The sequence below is a fragment of the Coloeus monedula genome (genome assembly GCF_965178545.1).
Source record: "Coloeus monedula genome assembly, chromosome: 2".
In the NCBI taxonomy this organism is placed as follows: Eukaryota; Metazoa; Chordata; class Aves; order Passeriformes; family Corvidae; genus Coloeus; species Coloeus monedula.
In genome coordinates this window covers 106,074,826-106,098,393 of record NC_138782.1, presented here as the reverse complement: position 1 = coordinate 106,098,393, position 23,568 = coordinate 106,074,826, and the positions used below count along the sequence as shown (strand labels likewise).

General features: G+C 38.2%; 1 protein-coding gene across 1 annotated transcript in view; it reads right to left on the bottom strand.

Moving 5' to 3' along the window:
* GREB1 (growth regulating estrogen receptor binding 1) overlaps nucleotides 1-23,365 on the bottom strand; it is a gene marked incomplete at both ends in the record, with an annotated part of 54,852 nt that extends 31,487 nt beyond the window's left edge. Inside the window, 14 exons of the mRNA XM_082299326.1 lie at nucleotides 418-598; nucleotides 689-886; nucleotides 1,344-1,469; nucleotides 3,014-3,142; nucleotides 3,834-4,184; nucleotides 4,725-4,910; nucleotides 5,087-5,224; nucleotides 6,090-6,212; nucleotides 8,074-8,199; nucleotides 9,478-9,621; nucleotides 9,919-10,101; nucleotides 16,710-16,886; nucleotides 17,611-17,736; nucleotides 23,209-23,365. Of these exons, the coding sequence (XP_082155452.1) occupies nucleotides 418-598; nucleotides 689-886; nucleotides 1,344-1,469; nucleotides 3,014-3,142; nucleotides 3,834-4,184; nucleotides 4,725-4,910; nucleotides 5,087-5,224; nucleotides 6,090-6,212; nucleotides 8,074-8,199; nucleotides 9,478-9,621; nucleotides 9,919-10,101; nucleotides 16,710-16,886; nucleotides 17,611-17,736; nucleotides 23,209-23,365 (2,345 nt within the window). The remainder of the gene's footprint in view (nucleotides 1-417; nucleotides 599-688; nucleotides 887-1,343; nucleotides 1,470-3,013; nucleotides 3,143-3,833; nucleotides 4,185-4,724; nucleotides 4,911-5,086; nucleotides 5,225-6,089; nucleotides 6,213-8,073; nucleotides 8,200-9,477; nucleotides 9,622-9,918; nucleotides 10,102-16,709; nucleotides 16,887-17,610; nucleotides 17,737-23,208) is intronic.
* Nucleotides 23,366-23,568: the final 203 nt, after the last annotated feature.

The window sequence follows — 23,568 nt, the reverse complement described above, 5'->3', positions numbered from 1 at the left end:
TTCCAGTCAGTAAAAAAAAAATAGGCAGCATGGTTGGCCACTCATTGTCTACTCCCTGGGTCAGGGTTTTGCAAGTTTTACAGCCCAGAGGACACTAACAGAGGATGATGAGCTCTGTATACTTTCACAGGAAGCTTTCCCCTGAACAAATGACAAACAGCCAAAAAAACCAATAGCTGTGGCTGAAAGTAGATAAGAATGGGGAGCAAAAAAAGCTGCAATGTTCCACTGCAGCACAATATAATAAGCAGGGTAAGAATAAGTCATGAAGGACCTTAAAATATGCTTATTCAATGCATGGGGAGACAGAGTTAGCAGAAAGATGCAAACAAAGATGAAGGAAGGGATAAATCTGAAATCCTGAGAGATAATCCAGATAATAATAATTTCTCTAAAAACAAGTTACAGCTTTCTTACCTCATTAGATCCCAGTGTGCATGATCATGGATTAGGACAAACAGTGTGTGTGGATTCTGCATAGAGTTCTGTAAAAAGACTTTGAATTTAATTTGGGCTTCTGCATCTAGTTTCATGACATACTGTTCCACTCTCTGCTTTGTAAGATGTTCCTTTTCTAATCCAAGTTCTAATAAAATACCTAAAAGAATGGAACAAGTGTCAGTACTTTTGTACATGAATACATCTAAGAATGTCCTGTAAATCTAAAATAAAGCTAACTAATGAGCACCTGAGTGCCAGAGATGAAACAAAGTCTGTTGATAAGTCACTTCGGAGGGTGGAACACAAATCAAGAAATCAATTTTCTCGAAGGAACCCAAATCAAGATTTTGAGTGCTGGAGTCAGCAATTGAGCAAATATGAGACAGCAATTTCTGAGCCACTGCTAGCTGGAATGGACGAATTTGGTGTCGTTCAATCTCATAACCTGAAAAAGGCAAAATTCTGTTTAGATACATGCCCAAAGTCTAATCTAATGCAAAATGTTAAGAGTCTGGCAAAGAATGACTGATTTACCCTTTAAGGTATTTTGCTTATTTACAGGAGTTCATTTATGAAAATCCATATAGAATATGCAAAGAAATCTTTCTGTATTTGGACTTTTTGGTCCTATAAGTATCTGAGACCTGAAAGTGAATTTGAACAATAGCATTCTGCTACCACAGAAGTAAGACTTAAAGCTTCAAAAACTGTAATACCCAGTGGAATGAAGCAGAACATTCATCAGTGCAAATTTGAATATCCCAAGACATGAGTTGTTGCTTGCCTCAGGATCTTTGCCTTCAGGAGCCTAGGACTCTGCCCAGAGGAGTCTAACTGTGCACCCAGCACTTGGTCTCCAGTATCCTATTCTGTTACCTCTTTAGAACATCTTCCTTACTTACTTGTACACACAGCTGTTCCAGTTCCGTTCACTGCTGTTGGTTTATTCACTGAAGCAGAAAGTGATGAAGAGATGTGTCCTTGGTTTTCTTGATAAAATTTCTCCAGCAAAAGATCAATGTCACCCTCTATCAAATTGCGGAGAGACAGGAATAAACATCCGTGTTAGTAAGAGCTGCATTTCAAACTGACTTTGTTTTGTAGATCTTTAAAACTATTTATGTGTTTGCTAGCTATCCTGCCCTTGGCTTATTGGTTGTTCTATACAGGAACCTTCTTGTTATTTTCTATTTTTAGAAATCTTTTTTTACAGAGTATCACTAATAAAATGAAAACCAGACCAGAGAATGATAAACCATCTCTGCAGACCAGCTAGGACATTTATGGAATGTGGTAGAAAACTAGCCTCAAGACCCTGATGCAAACCAGCAACAACAAAGACATAAAACTGACTTAGTTTATGTTCAGACCATGGATCCATACTGTTCACTAACAAGGATTACAAGAAAGTTGAGAAAAATCTGATAAATTTTTTTTAAAACTCTAACATTTTTGAGAGACAGAAAAGTAATTTCTAATACAGCCAAAAGAAAAATGTGAGTTTTGTAGCTATACACAATGCTGAACCAAGCAAGCTATACTTTACTAAAGTATTGCATATCTGCAAACAGATCCATTTCTATAGAGCATGGGCCCTACTTACAGATGAAAGCTATGCAGAGAGTACAATATGCCAGACCCAGGCATTAGTATTTTCTCAGCACTTGAAAAGATGTTTGAGCATGTCTGCAGTGAGCTCAGAAAGCCAGGGCCTGCCCTGTGAAGTGCAGTCCAGTGGATATAGGTGGCAGCTATTTTTAGGATGCTCATTTACTTGTTCTGCTCAAACAATAGCAACAGCAGAGAACTCTATGATTCTCTATGGTTCTCTTTAATTTTGAGAACTGTGCCTTGAAGATACTAAGATAAACACTACATAACTACAAGATGATTTAAGGAAATTGAGATTCCCTTAAGCTACCACTCAAAATATCATGACACAGAGAGCTTCTTGTGATCTATTTACCAACATGATGCGAATGGCAAAGAAGACTGTGACATCCCATTAACAGTGACAAATATGCTGCATTTGTCCTAGTTGTGAGATACAGTTTGACTTTCCATGTGGCTTGATCTATCCCCAGATAATCCTGCCTGGAGTTATCCTCAGTACACTCAGTTAAAAAACAATCCAGTAATTGTGTCCCTCTGCAATTTTCCTCTCTGTCCCAGGCATCACAATCAAGTTCAAAGTGGGGTAAGTAGAAGGGGAAAATCCTACCTTTCATAAAATAGCTCTGATCTATTCTGCTTTAAATGAATTCTGTGCTCACAGCAAAAGAATTTATACATTCATATGGATATGGACTTATATAACGTAAGGATGGATTTGCATAGCTAAGAATAATATGCTCAGCTATTTGCTGGCCTATTTTTATGAAACCAATGGATTTTATAAACTGACACTTTTAGGAGGAATCTCAATTCAAGTGTACTTTCACAACTCTGTCCTGCATTTTTCATATATTTCTTAGAGTGTCTTGCTTCTGGAAAGGAAATGAGCACGACTATTTTCTCAGACTTAAAAGTTTCAGGGATTTAGAAACATGCCTCTTTACAACCTGTTAGGTACCTGGGCAGAGTGTGCTAAAGAAGGACCCCAGAGTTTCCACCTTCCCTGTGACCAGCTGATAGTTAACTTCTTTTTGGTAGTCTGAAGGACTGAGCATGCTCTCAGACAGAACTCTTGCCTGATACTTTCCTAAAAGACAAAAAAAGAGGAATTTTGAAAACACTTTAAACTAAAGTTAAAAATGTTCTAAGGCATAACAAAAATACTTTACAACTAAATAAATACCACACATACAGAAATGGCAGAGATGAGTCTTTTATGTCTTTGACACATATATACACCATGTAAAACAGATTCATGTTTTATAATTCTTTGTATTTCATTCCCAGTTTGGAAAATATTTGTTGATACAGTATATAAAAAGACCATATAATATTGAAAGGAATTGCCAATTATCTTACAATCATAATGAATCTTTGAATGGCCATCCAGATAATTTATTTAATTGTGAGCATAACCCTCAACAGGTTGTTGAAGGGAATGACATTGAAAGATCATCTTTTAGAAGCTAATGAAAGGTTCTCTGCAGTAATGTCCCAGTTGCACAGAGGAGGAGAGCTTTATGCACTGTGTGTGCTGTAACTCACTATTTTTTGTTTGTAGCCTTGTTGGCTGAGATGCTTTGGTGAGAAAATGGGCAACGCAGGCAGAATGCGGTTTGCTGGGGAGAGACCCAGTGGTGCAGTGTCAGCTTGGGTTCACCAAACCCAATCATTACTAGTTGCTCTGCTTTGTGAGGCAACTTACTGGAATTCTAACCAAATCCCTCACAGCATTGAATTACTCTGGTTTGCATGGAGATACATTCTTGGGTTATTACCTGTTATCACAATGCAGGAATCAATGGCTCGGTTTCTACTGGCACATATGATCACCACATAGTTTGTCTTTACTAATTTTCCTTCAATGAGTAGCTTAAACATTTCTGAAAGCCCTTCTGCCAGGGAGTAGCTGCACTCAATGATATGGACACTGTCATTACAGGAGCTGGCTGCCAGCCCCGCCAGCCAGGGCAGCTGGGCTGAAGTCACCGGGGTGATCTGGCTGGGCACGTGGGGAAAGGCCTGGGGAACAGCCTGCTGGTACTGACGGATTTCAGACAGGTGTGATTCCCGCCAGGAACGCATGAATATTTGCTCCAAATCCTCAATCAAAGGGACCTGGTCTGCAGCTAAAAAGAAACAAGAGGGAAATATTATGAAACAATTTAAAAAACTGTTGAGTTAAAAGCATGTATTTTTTAAACCATGATTCAGATTTCTGCATGCATGACTCTATTGCCTATAGCAGACGTAAAGCAAACTTTTCATTTTGAAATGCCTTTGTGATACTCAGATAAAGCTGCCCTAATTTGAACCTGAGTACCAGTAATTAGAAATGTTTAAGAGGTTGAATGCTGCCTGTCTCAGCATAATGCTACTTCTAAACCACAGATTGTCTGCAAGAACAGTGAATGACAGCTCTTTTCCTTTAATTTTCATCGCTGAGGTCCCAGATGATAGCAGAAAATAAACCTTGTATGTTTATAATTCAATCTGTCTGGCCTTCAAGACCTAGTTATTTCATTTTTTTCCATAATCATGAATGAAATAGTTTAATATCACATTATCAAAGACTCATATTTAGTACTGTCCTGCCCTAATATTCCCTTTCTCATTTGCCTGCATGTAATATATTCAATGTAGTCTCTCTGGATGTAGAACAATCTTACCTAGTTGAACAAGGTAGTAGACAGTCAGTAAGAGCTGCATTTCCTCAGAAATAGGCTGTATTGTGGATGCACCGTATTGTTCATATGCTCTAGATAAAGACTGTGAATTTCTGTAACAGGTGTACAACAAAGGACTCACTATCACATCATTAATGTTCCCGCAAAGATATGGGAAGTTTCCATGACCTACAAAATAAATGTATGTAAACATCACATTAATTTAGTCATTTTCTATATACGCATTAAACAGTTTTAATAGTCAACCTCTTAAAATGGATAGTGTTAGCAGTGTTTAGAGGTAGAATATATCTTTACATCTCTTGGAAAAAAAAGAGGCCTTGTTGTGGGGTTGGGGGGTTTACCTTTAAAAATAACTGGTTTTGCTTTACAGATTTTCAGCAAGTTGTCCGGAACTGAGACTGGTTCTCCTGAGCCTACCATTGGAGAGGAGGCTGGTCCCACCAAAGCCGAATGTGGTACAGATGACAGGCTTCCTCCATCTAAGATTTTAGACATATTATTACTGGAGTCAGGTCTAGTAATAATTTCCTCAAAGAAAAGTTATTCAGCATCTTCTCATACCCGCATTTGCTATCAGTATTAACTGCTTTTTATGGCTCCATCACACAGCTCTTGACCTGTTACTACAACCCACACTATTATGCTAACAGTCTTGGAGGACTAATTAATTATGTCACTGCAACACTGGACATCCCACATGCATCTAAAGATTTTGAAATGTTTATAAACAAACAGTTCCAGATATGAATGCAAGAATACAGACTCTTATGTGGTATCAATGCACATGTAGTTATGATTTGTGAGTTCTGGGTGATACATTTCGTTTCACTCATTAGAATGTTTTTATTGCTATAAGAAGAAAGAAAAATGTAAGATTCAGTGTTTGCTCAGCCATAGCTTCTTTATGGTAATTTTAATGTAAACAATAGTACATTAAAAGAAAATATTTTGGAGGAACTGTATTTATTTCACTGCATGTCACTCCTGTCTGTATCTAGACTATAAAATCCAAGTGCCAAGAACATTATGACAAATGATTGAAACAATGGATGGTACTGTTATTATGGACCTGAGTTATGATACTAATTTTAATATTCCAAAGGTGTTTTGGTGTCTAAAGATGGACCCAGGCATCTGTTGGGATTTGTTAATGACTTGATGACTGGAACCTAAGGAGAATTAGGCTCAGAGCCTCAAAAAGCATCTAGGAAATAAAGCATCTAGGTGAGCACAGAAAAATCCCTCATTTGAATCTGCATGTGTCTTTAAAATAATACTTCCTTCCCCCCTATAATTTTCATGTTCTAATGAAACAACAAAATCATTACCTTGGGTATAGCTTACCATTTTTAATTCTGTTTGGAGCCTGTGGATTGAGCTGCAAGTTCCACGTTTCAGTGGAGGATGGAGATTCTGGTGACCAACCTTTATGGCGCTTTTTTGGAGGGCCTGAATTTGTTAATGTGCCTGAATAAGAATAATGTTCCAGAGAAATATCAGAATAAAATTTATTCAGGTTTGTGCATGGTAATTCAGTATGTTTGGACAGACTGAATGTATTCATCAGTATGGTAGTAGAAAAGGTCAGGTCTATGAATATAATAATTTTGTGTGGTTTATTTTACTTTGTTGTGTCCTGCTTAAATTACTGGGAAATTTTTGGAGCAGAGAACTCTTAATTATCTACGTAAACTTCACTTATCTAACACCAATGCTTTCTCTCTACTAAGAATAATACAGTAAGTAATGAGACATAATAAGAATCCCTTACAGTATAAATATTTTGAAGTCAACACTGTGGGCATTTTGCTCCTTTTATTTCTGAACACATGACATAGTGTTACATGGAACTTACTGAAAAATAATATTGCTGAGGGTTTCTTTTCAAAAATTTCCCCATTTACAGGATTTTTGCCACTTCTCGCTGATTCCGTCTTTGGTTTTATGTTTTTCCATATTAACTCCTATCAAACTACCTCTACACCTTCCTCCTACCCATGTATAGCTTCAACATTTTCTTCTGTAAAAACAACTTTCTTACGTTTTTTTCAGGAGCTCCTGATGACTAATTTCTTTAAATTTTTTTCATCATTTTCTTGAGTCTTCTTGTGCACTCCTGCAAACTCCTAGGAAGATGAGCTTCCACTAACATCAAGTATTTCTAATTATTGAGAGTCAACGGTCCTCCTGGAATTGCTCAGAAACTTGCAGGATTGAGCTATTTCTGTTTCTGGACATGACTACACAGAGATTGTAACACTGCTTAACCCTGTCAAGGTGCTATCTCCAGGTGAAAAGTCCCACATAAATTTCGAGATAAAATAAGAATTTTATATAAAAAGGTGTGGGTTTAATTTTGAAAAATTCATTAAAATTAAAGATAAACCCGAGGTCTTCAGATCTAGAAGGAGATTGTTCACTTGCAGACCCTCACACACGGGGGTTTCCAATGACTTTATCCCTTACCCTTTTACCACGCGAGGGCAGACTTTGGCCATTTGTGCTGCTCATCCTTCCACTTGGTTTCCTGGCATAACGTTGTGACAAAGTCACAAGATACTTAGAGCAATACAAAGGACTTTTTTATTTGACAGTGCTGTGCTCTTTTCTGCAGATATGTTGATATGTGAAATTAATCCTTCTGAAATGAATTAGCAATAATGTGCTGCTGCATGAAAAAAAGAGATTAAGAGCCTGAATGGGCAGAGAAGGTGTATTTGTCTGTGATGCCAGCAGGGAAACTTCGGAAGACTTATCCTAAAACCGAGCTACAGTTTGTTGCTAGCCATAATGAAAACTAATTTTCTTCCTTAAACAAACCAGTGACACAGTCTGTGACAGAAAACAATTAACAAAAATCATTGTAATAATGCTATAGCGAGGGCAGTTTCTTGAATTTGGAGCCAGTTGACAAAGCCTATTTCTCCATCTCAAGGTGAACCGCAACCCAGGAATCATCCTATGAGTTACTCCTTATAAATAATTCCCTTCACAAAATCTGTTTGGGAAATTGATGCAAACTGACACATTAAGAACCTGGATTCAGAATCTGGCCCGTATCTCTATTAAATAAATGAACTGTAAATATAAGGAAAAACATCTAGTTAATATGAACTGTAACAAAACTGTGGCTGAAAACATATAAAGAATTTTTTTTCCCCTGGAAATTAACACAGAAAACAGTACTGTAGTCAGAAAAGACTTGGAAGAAATTTGTAATTTCTATTCATTCAGGAAATTACAATCATTATATAATTTGTTCAATGATTCTATTATACTCATGGAATACAGAGTTTAGGGTTATTAAACAACAAATCCATACAAATACCTAACACCGAAGGTCTTGTCAGAGCAGACAGGTTATTTTTCATCAACTGTTGTTTAGGTGACTCCTTGCCATTATAAACTGCTGAGCTGAATGCTGCTGTTGAAGGGATGTGATCTGTGGCTGCAGCTGGCAAGAAAAAAAACCCAAAGTATTTACATTAAACATTTCTAGGTCGAGAGCCTCAGCTGATATAACAAACCAATCATTTCATCATTTCATTTAATAGAGCCATCGGGATCTGCTCAAGAGTGAATAAAAAGCTGAATAAAACAAACTACTTCTGACCTCCTACTCCCAATTAAGTGCCTGGGCAAAATCTGATTCTTCAATTAAATGCATATGTCAGAAGCTGTAGTTTCTTTGCATGACCCTGGCTCTTACATAAAGTTTACTCAAGAACCAGCCAAAAGAGAGAGGTTGTTTAAAATTTACTAAGCCTCCATCCCAATCTTTCTCTTTCTAAGATTTTTTTAACTATGCTGCATTTAAAAAAGCCAAAAAATGGAGGTGTTCTCAACCCTAATATACTTGTAATTAACGTAGCTTTTTTGTAACATCTGGGGGGGAAAAAAAAAAAGGCAATCTGCTATTATAAAGAGATTGATGATTTGCTCTGGAAGGGCACCAGTATTCCAGATCACGACTATTTAACAGGCTTCCATCTTACACAGAGAATAGAATATAACCACCAACAGATGTGCTTCAGCTCTCCTCTGTAAAAACTCAGGAAAAACCTGTAATAGTCACAAGACACTAAAGAGCTGTTTTCATTATAAAGAAGCTCAGAGAGATCACTCTAGCCTCTATCATTTATCACCTTTCATTTATGTCAAGTTAATGGAAAAGTAAAGGTCTCAGAAAGAATTTTTAATGCAAAGAAAGTTACAGATACCAATTGTTTGGTTTTTAATTTTAAAGTCACTTTTCTCAGCAGAAGAAAAAATTCACAAGCTTTTAAGCTGATGCCCATATAATGTCTGTATTGAACAGGATTCTGGTCATAGCATAAAATAGACTGGATCAGACGAAAAAGCTAAAATTACACTGGATCCTGTAACAGTTGTCATCTGTGACCAGACAAGCGACAGGTGGAAAAACACTTTAGAAATAAGGGCTTTTTAAAACATTTTGGTTTGGTTTAGCTGTGAGCAAGCTGCAGAACACCTGTTTACTATTTGTTAACCTTTTATACATAAACCTGACAGGAGAGAAGGAACAGCAAGAAGCCTTCAAAGTATAATTCTTTCTTTATTTGTAATAGATCTCTAATTCTATTCAACTTGTTTTATTAGGCAGTGTGCCTACTTGTTTGTTTGCCTTTGCTTTCACATGAGTACACCCAAATACACAAGAACAGAGTTAAGTGGAAGTGCAACCCTGGCGTGTTTTCCTTCCAAGCAGTACCTGTTTGCTGAGTCCCAGCTGGAGCACTGGGATTTGCAGCTGGGAGCGGCTCACTGGAGGTGCTTCCTGAGAGGCCCGAACTCTCTGGCAGCTGGAACAAGGTGCTTGAGCAGGTACTGGTTGAAGACTGACGGCCTCTGAACTCTTAACAAAAAAAAAAAAAAAAAAGAAAAAAAAAAAAGAAGCTTCTTTATCTTTCTGATAATTTCACACATTAATTCTTAGAGGCTACAGCACTTGAATGAAGGAACCAATGTCTTCAGACAGGCCAGGCTTATATTAGGTCAGACAATGGCTTTTTACAGCTGCTCTAGCAGTCACCTGGCTTTAAAGAGTCTTTCAAATGATCTCATTCAGGCTTTACACAGACGCCAGCCCTCATGATAGCTAAGCTTGGATGATAAAAACCAGAGCTCAAGGAAGACAGCTTCATTATCTTACCTGCCCCTTTCCAGCAGATTACAGATCCTTTGGTCAGAGCTCCCTGTGCATTCCTGACCAGATAATACTTCAAGTGTTTCTGTTTCTTGGGCTGAGTGGTCAGTTTAAGATTAATGTGATTTGAGAATTCTGTAAAGTAGCAGAAACCCTTCTTGCCACAGCCAACACAATTGCCAGAGAAGCCTGATAAAATAAACAATACACATAATCCAATGAGATAGGTGGGTCACTATTAATAACATTCAAACATGACTCTTTCCAGAGGAAAGACTGTATTTATTTATGTTTGGGGGTTTTGGTTTGTTTTTCTTTTCTCACAGAGTGAGATTTCTATTAACGCTTTCCTTAAAAAAGGTATTTTCACTTTGTGCAAAAAGCATATTGCACTTTGGATAACAGACTCTAAAAACATAGCCCCACGTTTAAAAAACAAATAAAATGGGCCATATTTTCCATTTTCTCCTACCAGAAAAAGGTCACAATTCCTGTTTATTACCTACCAGTGAAAAGTTTCTGGCTGAAGAGCACTGAGTCAATTGCTTAACCCCAGCCCTATTCAGCACCACAGCATGTACATGCTTCATTTCTCTTTCAATTTTCATTGAAATATCATTCAATTTCATTGAATCCCATTTCACCCAATTCAATGAAACATGCAATTAAGTCTCAAGAAATTAAGTATATTTAACCTACTATATTTAAATAGATCTGAACATATTTAAGTATCAAGTGCCTCCTATAGATGCTATTTTAGACAGGAGAAAGTACTAAGCCATTCCTGAGCTATTAATTTAAAATAGCTTTGTCAAATTATGGCTAGACTCTGTCAGCACTTCACAGCAGTTGAAACTATTTATGATTACAGGAACAAAGTGTCTGCAACTCTATAGACACAACAGAGACATAGTCCTTCCCCGTAAAGCTTTTTGTACTCAGGCTTGATGGGGCATTTCCAGGGATACTGCCATCCATTTCCTCTCATTCTGAGATACACAGCTTGTGCCTCAACAAGGGGCTCATGGTGCTGATGTCATTATCATCGTAAATAAAGGGCACTGCTCACACAGCTGCCTTAAGATTCTTCTTTTTTTTTGTCCATTCTACAAAGTATTTCCTAAGACATTTTCATCTTCCATCAGACTAATGCAACTGTCTGAAAATACTTATGATCTACAAAGAAATCCTGTACAGGGGAATTAAAAGATAATTTTGCCCTTGGAAATTTTCTCTCTGTTCCCTACACATGACCTGAAGTATGATGCTTTCTTTCATTTTAATCATATGTAATGAACATTTTTATGTGTAATAACAGGAATTGAAATGAAAAGGGTATATTCAGTGAATTGAAACATGGCAAAAATAAAGGAAATGTATTTTACATAATATGGACAATGACATTGAAAAGAAAAAAATGGAATAAAGGATCAATAATATTGTAAATGAAATTAAAATCCACTTAGGAAAATTCTTTCAATCACATATCTCAAACAAATTATACTTACAAACTAATGGCCAATACTTTTTTCTTTCTGTAAAGTACAAGCACTGAAACATAATGCTCTGTAAACACTTGTTGCTTGGTTTTCAACCTAAGCACTTTAGTTAGTTTTCAAAAGGTTCAGAAGAATTTTTAAAAACTAAAGTTGATGTGGATTTTGGTCTGGTATCCATGGGAACAAGGGGCGAACAACCATTGAAAGCTGCCTATTATCTCTCTGATCCTAGTCAGTAGGATGATAAAAGTCATTATGACTCATAAAATCAGGACAAGTCATGACTCTGCAGAATATATCTGCAGACTGTTATATCAGTCAGCACAAAAGCATTTGTCTAACATCACAGAGCCTTGAGTAGCTGCAATAAAAGCAACAACAAAAGGAAACAGAATTAGAACGGATGTGGCAAAAGCTGTAGAGTTTGCATGCATTTTATGCTGATTAAGAAATCATGAAAAATGCTTTTGCTAGTAAATGAAAACTTCTCATATATTTGGCAGCACACAGAGCATCACAGGAGTAGCACTGCAATTTTTGCCTGGTTGCCACTCACAAGACCACACCTGTTTTCAAATTTCCTCTTTCTTTTTTCCAAATGTACACTTTTTAGGTTTTATAATTTTTCTGGGAGTGTCTGGCAACTTGACAAAGCCAAATGTTGAAGTATTTGTTAAATCCGAGTTGGACAGTGGACATGAAATCGTATCATTTGGACTCCAGATTTTCAGATCACTTTTGTAAATTTACTTTTGTAAATTACATCTGTCCATTTAGCAATAACTTCTACCTGAAGAGACCTTTTGCCCCAATCACCTATTTTTAACTCTGTGGCGCCTACTGGAAAATTAGTTTACACCCTATATAGCATACAGGTGAGGCATAGTAAGGATTAAACAGATCTAAATTGCCCACTTGTTTTGAAAAGCCCTTGGATGACATTTTATAAGTTTATTTTTCAATTTTCCTTTAAGTCAAATTATCATCTTTCACCTCAAGTTGCTCCAGCCTCTCTGAGTGAGACCTGGTGCTTTCTTGGAAGCTGCCAACACCCTTTTCCATCCCATTCCCTCTGACTGACACTCTTTGGTGACAGCCATTGCTTCATTAATGCAGTTCAGCCCTGACACCACAGATAGAACACAGCATGCTCATAGTTCCAGCGCAATAAAATGCTCTTCAGTCATTTCTCATTGCAGGGCTCTGCCACCCCTGCTCAGAGCACTTTATGTGGCAGATTGAGTAAAACTGAGAACACAAACATTTCATCATCCTCCTCTGAAGGCCCTGTTCATGCCATGGCCCAAGGCAGCAGCTGATAGAGGGAACAGCTTGTTTCATAAACAAGCTGCATTAAATATTCTTCCATACATTATAGAGAGGACAAAGGTTAGGGGAGTTGGGGCAGCCATAAGGTGACTCAATATATCTATGTCATGGGATTGATTTCACAAGAGAATTAGAAATCAATGCCTGGAGTTTAGGGGCTAAAAGCCTTTCACCTTTAGGTCACTGGTTCATACCCAGCTCAGTTCAGTTGTGACTAAAGGCTGTTCCCCTCTGAAGATTGTTTAATCAGAAGATGTTTGTATCTGTGATTTATCATATGCATTTGCTTGAATTTGCTCACATCACAATGATCAATTGTCCATAATTTAAAAAGCTATTCCACAGCAGGGACCTTGTGCTCTGAAGAAGGACCTTGGACCAAAAGGTTATGAAATCTGACCTACCTTCTCACTGATAAAATGGTTCCTTTGGATCAACAGTGAGCTTGTGGTAGGGATAAAGAGAGTACTTCAGAGTGGAAGGTCATGCACTCAATATTTCATAATCAAATCTTTCATAAACTAGCAGAAAATTTTTTTCTTGTTTCTCTTTTAAATGTGTAACAGGCTTTTAATTAACATTAATATTTTGGTGGAAAGTTGGCAGCTTGCTTAAACAAAGAACGCTTATATTTTCAACTTTTCACCGCAAGTATTTCCTCTTTTCAGTTCTACTCACAGGAAAAGGCACACAAACACTGACAATGCCCCATGGCTTTCCCACCTACTCAGTACCACTCCATTTGAAGACTGAAGTCCTAAGTTTAAAAAATGAATAAAATAAATATGGTCAAGCTGGAGAGCTCCATTGTACAGCAACTCAGTACTGTTACAAAAGCCCAACAGATCATTGCATATTTATAAGAAGCAGCCACAGTATTTTATACTACAATGTTTTCATCTTACATACAGCTTGCAATGCAAGCAAACTAATCTTTTCCTCTGTCATTCTGACCTCAGAGACCCACTAGAAAAAAAAAGGATTCCTTGTTCCCTGCTAGGAAAGTAGGCAGCTCTTTGGTCTTTTGGAAAATGATGGGTGAATAGCTGCTTTGTTTATCATGAGAGACTCTCCTGAAGAGTGAGGACTAGAAAAAAAAACAAAACAAGGAGAGAAAAAAAACCTTAGGAAAGGTTCGTGTTAGCTGCTTTAATTAGGAAACAATAAATATCTCACTATCACAGATCACTTCCTCCATCTAAGCATTCCTTTAGGTTGCATAAAACCCAATAAACAGCTTCCTAAAGGCAAAAAGCTGAATCTGTTTTGCAAAGCAGTTAAACCTGTGATCAAACATGATTAACAGAATCATATGAGGAACAAGCCTAGAGACAGAAAACGTTTTGCTTGTCAAAAATATAGTCTTTCCCAGAAACTATTGAGGTTTCCTTCCTATGGAATAATACATCAATTGTAAAAACAAAGAAACCAAACAACCTCCAACAGAAATTACTTTCAAATCACAAGCACATCTGCCTTGATGGTGGGACAACTTAGTAGCATAATCAATAAAATGGCTCATGCCTCAGAGGCATATAAAGAGCCCCTAATGGGAACAAGATCGTAAGTCAAAACCTGGCCCTGAAACTACTGAGATATTTCCTGCTTTCTTCTGGTCTTTTTGTACAATCCACAGGTATCATCAAAAACACATGCAGCAGACCATAAGAAGTCAGGAAACTATTGGGTGAGTAATGAGTGTCTTCTCTCATCAAATAAACAGTTTTGAAAAAAATCTACAGTACTGGGCAACAGCTGCCTTACAAAAATACAGTATATTAGAAAAAGCATGAAATTAGGCGAAAAACCAGTGGGGTTGAAGGGTCACAAATGATGTGTCTGTATCACCAGTAAGCCTTACCAAAAGTGTGGGATATACTCTGACTCATGACAGCTAATTTCAATTCAGAATTAATCCAATTCTATTTCCCTCTAAACTTACAAAGGCTTGAAGGGACTGCTTTCCATGCTGCTTCAAAAGGCCAACATGTTTGACGGAGCAGTGCCTAAACTCAGAATACCAAAAATAAGGCTTCTATGCTGTCTTGAAAAGCAAGACACTAAATAGTTTCCTTTCTTCATACGACATGTTTTCAATTTAAATCTACCACCAGAGAGAGGACACTGTGCTACATTAATAGATTATTTAAAGTGAAAATGGTTCTCTCTTTTATCCCACAATGTGTCTGAAACCACGAGACTACTCCTGTCTGCTTCTAAGTTTACTTCCCCTGATTCGATTTGCACTGGTGTATGAAGACCTGAATCAAACAATCATTTCTATCCACAGTATGATCTATTGTACAAATAGTATGCTATCCTCATGTTAGTAAGATACATAATTTTTTTTCATTAGATAGGGGACCAGGAACATTCTTTTATGTCCAGCATCCAGATGAAGACTTTGGATCTTAAAAGTATACAAGTTCTTTTCTATTTAAGCTTGTTGTAGAATACATAAAAGTTATACGACAGAGTTACTAGAATTCTCTCCAAAAGAATGTGGTTCACTGGGGGTTGAAGTGTATAACAACAGTCAAAAATAAGCATTTAAATGGTTTCAGGAAACTAAAATGTATTAAAAAAGCAAACTGAGGATGCAAGTAGCATAAAACCCTCCCAATTATGTTCCTGTTCTTGTTTAGCATGCAATTAACAAATACACTACTTCCTCTCTGCTAACAGCCTAAGGAGCCTAAGCTGTTAACAGTGCTAGGACTGAATGACTTGAGTGGTACAACATCCCTGTCTTTATCTTTAAAATGACAACACGTGGGTGATTTATACCACTCCTAATTCTTTTACAATCACTGGTCAAATGCACTGTGACCAATACAACTCTACAAGATCACATAGGAAAAGAAATTACTGTACATAGAATCACATTATGCACCTTCACACTCCACTGTCAGCCCAAATGCCTTGAAGAGTTGCTCAAATGGAGATAACAACTGAGTTCATGTCATACCCCACAGTGTTTGTGAAAGAAACATCTTAAAAGTCTTGGTAAATATTTCCTTTTGCTATTCAAAGCTCAGACTGGTGCACAAATATAAGATGCATCATTTTTTTGGTTAACTATGAAAACAATATGTACGAACCTGAGAGTGTCTGATTGCAAACTGAGTTCCCCCTCCAATCATGCACCGCCTTTCCCAATATAAAAGCTATTCCATTTTAATAACATTAATATTCAGTTAATTAATTCACATGGCTGCAGATCTTCCCCATTTGGCTTGATTTGGGTGATGTTAATGGCAATCAGAAAGACTAATAAAAATAGATAGAAGGACCTGTTTTTATGTCGGAAGTTAAACTTTTAAGTAGATTAAATGCAATAAATTGAAGTATCCTCCTAACAATATTTTTCAAACACACAGTATTAACTGATTCCACATATAGGAAAAACTTCAACTTATAATCACTCATATTTATTTATATTGTGATGATAGCAAAAAGCCAAAGGTTAGAATCCAGAACCCAGGCTATTGCTGAAACACAGTGGAGAATATTATCCCTATCTCAAAGAGGTAAATTGAAATGGTCATCATTTTTTTGTAGTCCAAACTATCATAAAACTGTTTACATGTATACAAGAGCCTGAAATTTCCACTTGAAAGCCCTACAGTCTGTACACATCTGTATTTGGAAAGCTAAATTAGAGACAGGCAGCAGTTCAACCAGTCCAGTTACCAGATGTGCAGGTCCAGCAACTAGGACATGAACCAGCCAAATAATGACTTCAGCCTTGGACTAATGGACAGAAAGTGTTGAAGCATCTCTAATGAAGTGGCTCACTCTGCATTTTTCCAAAGCAAACACAGCCAGCTCTGAGTTGTTGTCTTCTTGTGCATCACCTGTGAGCATTACTGTAAATGTGGAATAGAAACAAGATCTGCTGAATTCAAAAAACAATTAGCTATTAATTGAAGCCACAGAAGAATCCACTTACTGCAATCAGACACTTACCTAACAGGGCATTGCGTCCATTATCATCTGGCAGGAATCTTTTATCCACGGCACACACTAACAGGTGATCAGGTAAATTTGGTGACTTTGCACCAACAAGTAAAAATCCCGATGGCACCTCAATATGATCATTGGAAATTGAAACCAGTCTCAAATCTTTACCAGCCTGGCAGAAACCTAGAAAAAAATCAATTCAACTTATTTTAAGTTGACAAGATGTTTTTGTTTCTTGCTCACAATTGTCTTCATTAAAGGACTTCCTATCTTTTTAATGAAAAACAAAGTCTTACCCTCTAAGATCAAGGGCATACTAAAAGATTATTTTCTTCCCTGCCTTTTGGTCAGCTATAAACAAATTTGAAAATGTACAATGAAGTTTCTCTTGATGGTAGTTTGTAACCTACTTATTTATGAGACTCATCACCAACATCATCCTAACTTAGGTCAGACACTGGAAAATGGAGAAAATAGTTCTCAAAATCTGGTGAACTTCACCAGCTTTTCCCAGGTTTCCAAGTATTTTTACAGCTTCATAGAATGAGGTACACTTTAAGCAGAAAAGAGTCATGATAAAGCAATAAGAATTATCACATTCATTTTAGCAAATGCCATGCCTACAAACTCAACATTTTAAAGGTTGTGCTGCCTAAGAGAACAGAAGTTCTGTCCTTGTGCCAGGCATTCCAGCACAAATGCTTATCTGACACTGAACAAAGACCCTGTCAAATAGAAGAGCAACTGAGAGCAATCCAGCTTTATCTGGAAGGTAATGAACACTGACATTTTTAGGATTTCTATATCATATAGATTATCTCATTCTGATAAATTATAGGGGAAATAGCCCAAATCATACCCTTTTCAGTAGGGCAAGTGCTTCTGACAGCATGGTTTGTACTCTTACCATCAGTAGTGCAACATCCTTCTGGGGGAGGCTTCATCTGGTACGAAACAGGAGGACTACTTGATTCTGAGCCTTCCTCCTCCTCCTCTTCTTCTTCTTCGTCCTCATTTTCTGCTCTGCTGCCAGCTGCAAATTATCATAGCATAAATGACTTAGACAACAGAAAATGCTGGCAACAAACCAGTGAGTGGACAGGGTGACCCAGTTACAGAAAGTATTACAGCAAACTGGGTTCTCTCCTCTTGACAATGACTTTACTCTTGCCAACTCTTGATAGTTGTTGTTCCTTAAAGCTCCAACTTCCAGTCATGCTTATGATAAAATGTGTATCACCAAGAAAACAAAGATGTTAGTTCCTGTGCAAAAGAAGTTCAAAAGCATGACTCAACTGCACCTGAGAAAGTAAAACACACTAAAGGACAAATAAAAAGAAGTCTCAACTTACTAATTTTAAAAATCACATTATTTTAAGATAAGTGCACAATTTTTAGAGGACTAGCTTCTAATGTTTGAACTCTTGCTGATCAACAGTGTAACTGTATCCTTTGTTTACAATATTAACAGCCAATAAACCCCAAAGTCATTACTTCTTGGCACTTTAGAATGTCCTGGCTACAGTGTCCAAGTACAGAATTTGTTAATTAGGTATTGACCGTGTCCTTGATTTTGTACAGGACACTGAAAAAACAGTTCCTGCTTGAAACTAGTTTCACTACAGGTGATGCCATGACAAGAACACCTAATTCTCAGCCCGTCTGTCTCCTACCAGAATCCAGAACTCCAAGTAATGCACTGACACTCCTTTGCAGTGTCAAGGAAAGGCAGATGTTCAAGATGATTCACACCAGTCTGTGCGTGGACTGTGCTAGTCCAGGAGGCACTATGGAAGCAGTACTGAATGCTGGAGAGGAATATACGCTGTAAGCTTCAATTTTTAGAAGGCTTTAGGTGTGTTTAGACGGCTTTATTGCTGTGTGTTTCACCCCTTCAACTAGAGACTGCCTCTTTCCTTTCATGCAGGATGCAACAGCTCCAGCAAAACATTCTGACCAATGACTCCATCCCCTCTTATGGCTCAGATATACTCATGGCAAATGGGACAAATGTGGCAAGCAGAGGAGAGCAATTAACTGGTACATGGGGAAAGCTTCTACAGACAGGACTGAGGAACATTTTACACCAGAGACAGTGCACGAGTACTAAGGAAACCCAGTGGGGTTCGTGTCTTAGGTTTCTAGGTGTCTGTACGGACACACCTTCATCAAACACAACACAAAGAGCTTCCACTGGCAATGTTGGGTGGTGAAGGGCTGCAGGTACTTGAGGATCAGCAGAAAGCTGAATAGCTGCTTGTACTTGGGCAAGTAAAAGACCAGTTAGGCACTGACATTACTCTGCTGATCCAGGTTTTAATCTTGAAACAGAAAAACAATGAAGCAGTGCAGTCATCCTCCAAAGCCCACTATCAACTGGACATAACTTCTTTGCTTCAATTGACTTTGGATCAGGTACTCAGAATCCTGTAAGATATCATCAAGGATTTCTCTTTTCTTTCCTATTACCCTCCTCAGAATATCCTTTTATTTTATTGACAAATTACTGTACAATCAGCTAGACAAATACTACAGGACAAATGAGAACTAGGGAGGAGAAAGTAAATCTGGAGTTTGAAGATCTTTCTGGTAAGTTCATTAAGATTTACACCCCAGTCTGGAAGAGGATTTGAAGGGTATATTTACATTTAAACTCTGAACATCAAGCTCCAGTCCTGATGCACACAACTAAGGACCGAACACTAAATACAAGTGTTTTAAGGGCATGGTCTAAAGACAAAAAAACTGCAATTGAATGAAGGGAAAAGTGAGCCTTTTCATCTATGCTATTTAGCTAAAGGGTAAACTATGTGTTATGACATAACCTTGACTAATATATCCGTATGCAATGTAAAAGGGCTGAGTATGTCTTTCCTCTCATTCCTCTTGCTCCCAGACACGAAATTCCTCCCCTCCTTCCTCTTTGTGCCAGCTCTGACACTTACTAACTACAGAAAAAAAGTGACCAATTTCCTTTTTTCTTCTTGCTGGGTTTATGTATTAAATTAGCACAGTGGAAGAGCCAAAAGATGGCAAAACTGATGAAAAGGGAGAAAATGGGAATGTATGGACAGACAAAGTGAACAGAACAGAATATGTTTATTTCCCTTTTGGACAGAGGTAAACTGTGAGGTTTGTTCAACCATAATAGGTGATTTAAGAAAGAAACAAAAAATAGAAGCGGAGACTAAGAAATATGAGAGCTACAGCATTTTCAATTTGAAAATGAAAAGAGTAGAAGAGAAAGTACTCAAGCATGAGCAGCTGCCACCTGTAAAGGGTTTCATTAGCATTGCACAAGCCCCCAAGGATGTCTGTCCACTTCAGGTGCCTCCTGGACCTCAGAGCATAGGGATTCATGTAGCCAGAAGTCAAAGATTCGATTTATGACAAGGCTGCAGTACGTAAGAGAAGCTTGAAGACCTCTTCCACCTGAGGATCAGCCTAGGAGGCACTCTATTATAGGTCCCTTCAGAGTTCCCCTTGTCTGAAACTTTCATGAACAGAATGCTCTCTGCCAGGCTGTTACAAGACTTTTAATTACACTTCAATTTTCTTTCCATTAACTACAAGGAACACAGAATCAGCCCCTAAAGGTTTGGAAAGTTATTTGAAACTGTTGAAAGAAAGAAAGAAAGAAACTACAGAAGTGTGAAATCGCACTTTTGTTCCTGAACTGTGGATCTGCTCCTGTGGCATCTTTCCCAAGTGATGTCATAATCAATTTTGTGACATCACAGCTGCCATGGAAAAGTTTATAAAATCTTTATGGAAGGGTTTGATAGAATGCCATGGTTTAGCATAGTTTGGGTTTTTTGTTAAAGAGGGCTCCATCAGCTACAGAAGGGATTCTCTTGCAAAGAGGTGCTTACAGCTTCCTCTATGACCTAACAGAACCAATCAACTGGCTAGTTTGAATATTGGCAACCTTTTTAAGCCACTTAAGAAGCTTGACACGCCTCTGTGATCCCCATTTAAGAACGAACAAACCCCAGGAAAGCTCTCTTGCTTCCGACTTTTAGACAGGTAATTGGGAGCCTGCAGCGCGGCCCAGTGGGGCCAGGCCGGGCCCTGCTCAGCATGGCCCGGCCGGGTCGGCTGCGGTGGGGCTTGGCTGAGATCTCAGCCGCTCCTGCTCGCTGGACACCCGGAGAAGCCCCTCAGTGCGGGCTGGGCCAGCCAGGAGACAGCCACCCCGGAGCCGTGCGGCCCTGTTCCATCCATGGCCCTGTTCCATCCATGGCCCTGTTCCATCCATGGCCCTGCTCCGTGCAGGCGGCCCCGCGGCTCGGCCAGCCCCGCCCAGTGCAGCCGCTGAAATAAAATGCTACACCGAAACAAGCTCCGGCTGCCGCCCGGCAGAAATTAGGTGACCAACAACAAACGGCAAAGGTAAGATTAACTCTCTTAGTGCTGCAAGATTCTCCAGAACAGATGAAGCCTGCAGACATCAATCCTCTCCCGAGCTCCCGAGTCAGAGGAAAGGTGAAGGCATGTGAAGAAAGTACCATAAAGAAACCAAAGTCAGTGAAGAAGGAAGCGCTGAAACCCCGAGAGAGGAGAAAGAGGAGATGCTTCAAGCCTAGAAGCTGAAATTCTGTTGCAAAGCTATGGAGGTGAACTATGACATGTCAGAATACCCGTTGTAATTTCATGAAAGCATGGGGGGGGGGGGGGGGGGGGGGAGAGAGCGTTCAAATTGCAATCATGAGCAAACGTACCTGTGCTGAAATAAGCAAATGTTGAAGTAGCTGTGATTTGATGAGAAGCTTGAACAGAGAGAGATGAAAGTGATGAAGACCCTTGCTCCCAGGGAAGAAGAAGACCTCTGTTCCTAGAGATGAAGATGCTCCCAGAGATAGGTGAAGAGAACCTTTGCTTCTGAAAAGCTCATCCTTAAAATGGTACCCCAGTAGCTCGAGATTGGACCCTCGAAAGCAGTTGTGGGGAAAGCTGTAAGTCGAGGAAAGGGACTTTCACATGTGAGCAGAGAACCAACCCGGGCAGCTGTCTCACTGTGATACTGAAGCCATGAGAGAACTGTTTCTTGTGGCGATGTCTCCATAGCATGAGTAAGAGAGACTCCTCTCCGTAAGTGAACTGAAAAAATTATAGAGGTGGTAAACTGACTGAAATCTCAAGGGTTGTCTTTTTACGTATTCAGTGGGAGAAGGGAGAAAGGTGGGGGGGAAGAGAAGTGTTCTGAAGGTTTAGTCTGACTTTTTTCCTTTCTTTTAGGTCTGTTAATAAACTTCTTTATATTCTTTTAAGTTTTGTGCCTGCTTTGCTTTCTCCTAATTCTTATCTCACGGAAGGAAAATAAGTAAGTAATGGATATTTCGAACCAAGCCACTACATAGAAGGATCACTTTGTGCAGGGAATAAGCAGCATATATATTTAAACAATTAATGTATATTCATTGTTATGTCCTATATTAGGGAAAAAAAAAAAGAGGAAATTACTACTGATGAGCAGATTTTTTTTTCAAGAAATATTCACAGCTGCCACTGTGAGGCAATAGCAGAGTTTAATCTGTGAAAAACACTTTTATTTGTTACTACTCCTCGGCCTGCTTTCATGCGCGTGTGTGTGTTACTGTGGACTGCTAACCTTTATGCATTTCTCACTATAACTGTGGCAAAGTATGACAGGAAAAGTAGACGTGGACAAAAGACATGAAACTCCACCCTCTTGACAGAGATGACTAAATAATCAAATTACTAAACATAACCTTACATGACCATGCCAATGTTATGCACGCACCAGTAAACCATGCCCTTAAAACACAAACAAACACGAGACAACAAATAACAGCACACCGAACACCAAACTCCTTCATGAGTTTGCTTATCTGATCCATACAGTTCATTTAAAATATATTACTTCCAAGAAAAAAAAAAGAGCAATTGAAACTGAGAAAGCAGGCTTCTGTAAACACACATACAAATTCAGTGAGAAATCCTGTGTGTCAAATACCAACTTCTGCAGGGTTTGTGAGAGTACACATCCTAAATTTTTACCTTTGCAACCACAGAACAACTACAAATATTATGCCTGAAGTAATTATAAACCATCTCAAAAGCTAAGAAATATTTCTGCTGTATTTATGCACTTTGAAAATCAGTCTTAGCATATATGTTTTATAAATCTATTATGCGTTTTCTACCATTTACTGCGTGACTTTCAGCAGTATATAATAAATTATAGGGTAACAGATTTATGTTCCAAACATCCACTTCTCCACAAATGTAATATAACAATTCCTAGAACTTCAATTTATGTGTATAGATGAATCTGAGCAAGTGGCTTAATTTTGTCAAAATTAAAGACAATGTGATTTGTATTTTTAATCCAATTCTAATACATATATATTTACAGATCATTAAAAAATCCAAATAAAAAGTATGTTTATCCATTTTATGATTTAAAATGTGTGTGCTGAGCTGTGGCTGAGCAAACAGCAGAACTGTCTTTGACAGAAATAGAAATTCCATTATTTCCTACCTTCCAGTGATGATAGTTGCTGTTCAGCTTCCAAATACAACTGAGAAAAGACTGGCCTGGGAACTAAGTTGTTTGAACGGAGAGAGGCCTCAATAGAATTATGCAACACTTCTTCAAACCGTGTTGTCTTGAAATGACCAGCATAAGAATTTCCCATCTTCTCAAAAAAAAAAAAAAAAAAAGAAAAAAAAAAGAAACAAGAAGACCAAAAAAAAAAAAAAAAAAAAAAGAAAGATATTACAATTTAAGCACTCAGAACTCAATCACTGCATGCTGATGTCAGGCTCAACATTTCTCATGAAAGAGAAATGCTTCACTGTCCACAAAGAAAGGCAAAGGAAAAGAACATTGACTGCAGCA